Below are 5,888 nucleotides of genomic sequence, written 5' to 3'. Positions count from 1 at the left end.
GAACGTCTGAAGATCACAGACATCTGAGACTGTCAATCCCACAGAATAGCTCCTCGACACACAGCCCGTATAGATCTATCTACCTATACATGCCGCTGGTTTTTCCGTGCAGTTTAAGGTGACACTGGGAGATGTTTGGGAAATGGTGTTTTCTTTAGAGCTGTAACGTTAGCCAGAGCTTTAGAAGAACCTTGAATCCAGCTTCACAAAGGGCAAGCTGCTTTCGGTGTATTTAGGTCTCACTACACACATTCCTCGGGTGGAAACTCCGAGTGAGTGTAACACCAACTTATCCAAAGATAAAGGGAATTTAACTGCCCTGAACACTTCATCTTTGTGTCTCACGTGGTACTAGAGTATCTACTAACTTCATCTGAGCTTTTTCATGTAGACTAATAGGTGCTACCAAGAAGATGGCAACGTGAAGTTTGTTAGGAGTTACACAACTCCTTTACGTGAGCGATGTTTTCACTAGTGCTGCAGAGGAAACACGGTGTGGAGGCAACTCCAGCACCTGCAGTACTCTGAACAACATGGATGGTCACCAGCTGTCTGTGCTTCCGACCCTTTCCTTACGTTCCCCAGCTCCTGTTACCGCTCCAATTTTCTGCAGCCCCCACTGTGTTCATGCACCTTTACAACCTCGTCCTTTTGCAAGACAGCCACGAAATCCCTGTGAATGGGGACAGAGGGTTTCAGTCCACATGAACAGTTCCTAAGACTCATTAACAACATATTGGTATTCAGTCTGGCAAACTATTTAGTAGAATATTCTATAATGAAAAACATTATTTGCCCTGACTAGCTAATCTCTTACACAGTTCAATGAAATCCAGGCGCCATTTACTCCACTGCAGAAACAGGCACCAAACACCAAGCTCAGTCATTTTCAGTCGTGATTCAAGATCTACGCGCTACAGATCTGTTCATTTTCTCCTGCTCAGTTCAGCTGAACGACACCTCACTCACTCAGGCACTACACAAATAATTACTCATCATTTCTGGTTTGCTATCATTAGTCAAAACCGGTATGTTCTGACTGTTTATTCCTTACTGGACACATCCCATTGAGGCTACCTTTGATCTGGCAAGAGATTACTTAGACGACTTTCTTTTCATTGTAACCTAATGACCAAATTTTACACTCCATTCTCCTAAACTGCCAGCTAACAAGCAAGCAGTATTGCTCAGCAACCCATTAACTGCTTTTAGCCAATTTGTGCACTGAAATAACTTCTCCATCCTTGGAATTTCCACATTGCTTTACCGCTACAATTCCTCAAACGGTTATGGGCAAGTCCCACGGATTTTGCAACAAGCTGAACCTACTGTACGTAACACCCACAAATCCTCAGCACACGGACTTAACTAATATCTCTGAAATACATGAGAGGTTCAGATACTTTTTTTAAAAAAGAGATCAATTAATTTAATAAAATGTACACAGGAAGAAATAATCCAATTCCAAGAGTATTTTTTGCAGGAGTATAAATACTTCACTTTGTTCTCCCAGTTTTCAGCATACTGGTAGTTTTTGGCTATCGGAGGTGTAAAGAAAGGAGAGAGGCCACAGTCACCAAAACACTTGTTTCAGGTGTCTGAGTTCGCTCCATTGATTTGCACTTGCTCATCCCTCTTCCACACGTTTGCAACCACCGATCCTGAATTGTTAGCACAAAGCCGCGTGCCTTGGAGAAGACCATCCTGTTGTTACAGATATGTACCATAAACACATTCGTGCTCACACAACACGTATCTGCAACTGGCCACGAGAACGGTCCAAAACTCTGGCTGTTTATGGGAGAAGGTTTTAAATATTAAAAAAAAGTAAATAAATGAGTGATGTGGTTGAACAAGATTTTTTTTATTGAGACTGATCATCTGTCCTCTGCTTTACTAACCCTGAACTCCCGACTATTGTACCAGTACTTGGGTACATGCATCAAAAAGATTGTTTTTGTGTCACATGCCAGCAACTGAAAACTCTGAATAACAGCTTTTGGGAAACAGCACTGAAAAAGAAATAGGTGTTGTATTACAGCCAGTTTTCAGCTGGGTTTCCTGAAGACTGAGGCAAACAAATGATATTTTACAGAAAAACTGAGTGATAGATGGCAATGTCAATCAAAAAGTACATCAAAAAGATTTTTTTTTTTTTTCACTTCCCTTCTGGTCTGTACTCACTATGTAGCAAATAAAAATTCTTTTAAGGTACAATTACATTTAAAAGATTTTTTTTTCAGCCTTTATGCTCCAAAACACCCTATATCCAATACAGAATCAAGTACAACACTAATTTTTGAGTTTCTCTACACTTCAGTATATTTGTTTTGTTAATGATTACTTGAAAAGGAAAAACAGACTTTTCAATGTAGCAATTTTACTTGCGTTTGTAAAATGCTGAAACAATTTTTTCTGGCAAAGGCAAAGAGGACAATTTCAAGAGGTAAGTTCTTGTTCTCACAAGTAATCCCACGGTGACAGCCAGAAGACTAACTCAAGGAACTCAAACCAAGACGTGTATCAGTGCTCAGGAAACTCATCTCCCCACTAGAAGTTATTTTGCATAAAATTCACAATTTAGTTAAAATTCCAGACTTACTGGACTGTATGCTGAAGGAAAGTTTCGTCCGTGGAGTTATTGGGGGCGGCGTCACTTGGGAGCTGGGAGGTGATGGAGAGACGGAGAAACGTCTTTCGCTCGACATGACGTTTATGACCTGGCTTTTTGGCCTCTGGGGTCTTAGCGGGCTGATCTGCACAGGGACAGAAGAGAGACAGTAAAGGAATGGATGTTGTTCACCTGCACCAGGGCTTGAGATTGCTGCATTTCCTGAGCAATAATAACATACAACAACTTCTGATTTAATGCAGTACTTCACAGCTCCAGATGTTCTCCCTTCTCCTCAGGAATCACAATGAGACTTAACGCACACACCTTCCCGTAGCCTGGCATATTTTTCTGAAGCACCGAACCAGCTCCCCAACTCTTGATTAATAACAGCTAAGGACGTCTGTAACCTTACACAAGATTATACAGCTTTCAAAATCTTTTCTTTCTCCTCACCTGGCTCTACTTTCCTTTTACAATTTATCTGCTGAATTGTTTGCATGGTCAAACTCTCTTTTGTGGAAGACATCACCTGTCCAGAACCACCTTCTGGATGGTGCCTGGTTGTCCTTGTATTTAATTCACTGAAAAATCCCTCTTGTTGTGCTCTGGCTGCTTCCGAGTCCATTTAAATGTTCCCTGAGAAACCCTGGAATGATACTTGTAATCTGATGGGCAGCTAATGCTTTTGTTAAGGCGATTCCTTTCACTGAGTTTAACTCTGAGCTCTACTTTTTGTTACCCATCCATCAGCCCCAAGTATTTCTAGTAATTACTGCCAGGAGATCACAGAAAATGCAGCAGCAGCTTGAAGTTAAGAGGGGAATTACATCCAAGGTGCTGCATTAGGACAAAACAGAAAATGCCATCAGCAATTCATGGGGTTTTTTGAAGAACTTTGTCATTTCACAAGTTTTTTTTAAAAAGAGTATGTTGTGAAGGAGAAATCTAAAACGAGGTGTGAGTGCCTCAGAAAACAAACCCTAAAAGGGTTTGCATAAAAGGTTGCATCTCTGAGATCCTTCTACCAGAAACGAATGACCATGAAGTACGTAACTGTGTCTGCAAAGTTCATCAAGACCGCGGGGCAACCTTTCACAAATTTGCCCAACACTAAAATTCAAGTCCCAAAGGTTTCTTCTTTCAAGATCTTTTAAAGCATATTTTTAGTAGAATGGATAAGCAAAACTATCACTTTCTCGGATGCATATAATTATAGGAAAGCAACTCAGGAAAACAGGCTAATTGATTAGGAAAGCTGCGATCGCAGAATCAAGAGAAGACCCAACAACTGGAGTCAAGTTCCCAGGTTAACCTGGTCTGCAGCTCCATATCTCAAACAAATTTTGACAACTTCTGTGATTGACAAGCTTGGCCCTTTTCTTAAAGCTTCCCACAAACCATGGTTCTGCTAGGGATTATGAACTCTTTGGAGACCACTAATCCATAATGAACCCATTGCTAAGTTTTTTTTGTCTAATGAAAAGAAGATCAATAGTGAGTGATGTTACACGTCACGGAATCAATAAAATGTACAGCTTGTTATTCTGATTCCTAACACAAGCTTTCGAGTGGTCTGTTAACTACCTGGCATTGGCGTTCCGTTTGCTATCAGCTGAGGGAATCAAAGCACCAGCAATGAGATTTGATGTTAAAGAAGTGTATGCGATACTTAAAAGAAGTTACAAATCTCTAGAAATCTATAAAGACATTATTGACATCTTCACCCAGCAAAGTGCTTAATTTATCTTCTGATAAGATCATAGTAACACACGTCTGTAATTAGGGCTTGGGTTTTGGTCAGTCAATCAATTCATTACGAGTACAGTGAAATTTGGAAAAAAGTCTTTAAGCCACACAACTAGACAAAACAGCCTCTGAATGCTCCTTCTTAAAGAAAACATTAAAGCTCCATGAACTAACTCTGCAGTTTCATAATCCTGCGTTCTTCCATGACAATCCATTTGATTGGAAAAAAAGAAGTCCCATGCAAGAAACCCCATTGCAGCGATGGAAATGCTCATTTCATTAGACAACATCACTAACAGGAGGAGCCAAAGCTCTGCAGAGGCGGGAGTGATCACTGCCTGATGCGCCCGCTGTGCCTCTCGTTTGATTGCACAGGCTGAGCTTCTGCACGCGGATTATTCTGATGAACCCCACTGTGTGAATCCACCACGGGTCCTCCTTTAGTCTGCCTCACCTGTGACAATATTGAGGGTGGTTTTTTCGGGCTGCTGTGTATCAGCATTGCCTTAGACTAGACTTCACAGCCCAGTTTTGCTCAAGAGAACATCGTGTGAGATGTGGCCAGTGCCATACTGGAGCCGGCACACTGGGATCTGTGACATCCCTCCTAGCCACAGAGCCTCCTCCTCTGTCCCAGGAAGAAGGGCTTGACCAACCTGGTGCTAGCAAATCCCAGCTGGTTGTTATTCTTTCATCCGTTTTCTTGAAGGTTCTTAGAAATTGTCATTGTACTAAAGAGGAGCATGTCTTCTGCTGTCACCCCCCCTCACCGAGTATTTTAGAGGTCAGAACTGAGAAGCCATTAGAAAATTCGCCAAGTAACTGAAATCTTGTAATTGATTTAGCGATGGTAGTACAAGTGACTTCTAAAACTCTCAACAGAAGGAATCCAGTATCTGTAATACGAAATCTAGTAACTAATAGTAGTTTATTACTAAAACCTCACTTTAAAAGCTCTTTAAATCTTCATTTTAATTTCCATTTCTATTCAAATCTGGATTCCAACTCTTTTTGAAGAAAAAAAAATCCATTATCTCCCCCCCTCCATTACATATCATCTTTTTTTTTTTTGACCTGCAAACTTTCTGCTTCTCCTTTTTTTTTTTTTTTTTTCCCCATAGAACTCAGCAGTAACAGTGCTTTGGGGGAAATTTCAGCTTGAAAAGGGAACTTGCACACAGTGCAGGCCCAAAAGTAGAACAATGGAAAAGATGAATTCTTACTCACAAAAGATAACGATTTCCCTTTTATATCATTAACAGGGGACAAATGCCTCCAGAGTGCAAAGATTTTAATTTTTTTTTTTTTTTTTTCCCCATAGAACTCAGCAGTAACAGTGCTTTGGGGGAAATTTCAGCTTGAAAAGGGAACTTGCACACAGTGCAGGCCCAAAAGTAGAACAATGGAAAAGATGAATTCTTACTCACAAAAGATAACGATTTCCCTTTTATATCATTAACAGGGGACAAATGCCTCCAGAGTGCAAAGATTTTAAGACAAGACAAATTTTGTCTTTAAACTGCTTGAC

General features: G+C 40.7%; 1 protein-coding gene across 1 annotated transcript in view; it reads right to left on the bottom strand.

The window, feature by feature from the left end:
• The window catches only part of LOC104494977 (dedicator of cytokinesis protein 1), a gene marked incomplete at both ends in the record, with an annotated part of 118,316 nt that overhangs the window by 1,619 nt on the left and 110,809 nt on the right, over positions 1-5,888 (bottom strand). The window contains one exon of the mRNA XM_010137886.1: positions 2,603-2,756. Within this exon, the coding sequence (XP_010136188.1) occupies positions 2,603-2,756 (154 nt within the window). The remainder of the gene's footprint in view (positions 1-2,602; positions 2,757-5,888) is intronic.

The sequence above is a fragment of the Buceros rhinoceros genome, unplaced genomic scaffold (assembly GCF_000710305.1).
Source record: "Buceros rhinoceros silvestris isolate BGI_N320 unplaced genomic scaffold, ASM71030v1 scaffold886, whole genome shotgun sequence".
Taxonomy (NCBI): Eukaryota; Metazoa; Chordata; class Aves; order Bucerotiformes; family Bucerotidae; genus Buceros; species Buceros rhinoceros.
Note: the sequence above shows the minus strand (reverse complement) of the source record. Positions and strands in the feature narration are given on the sequence as shown.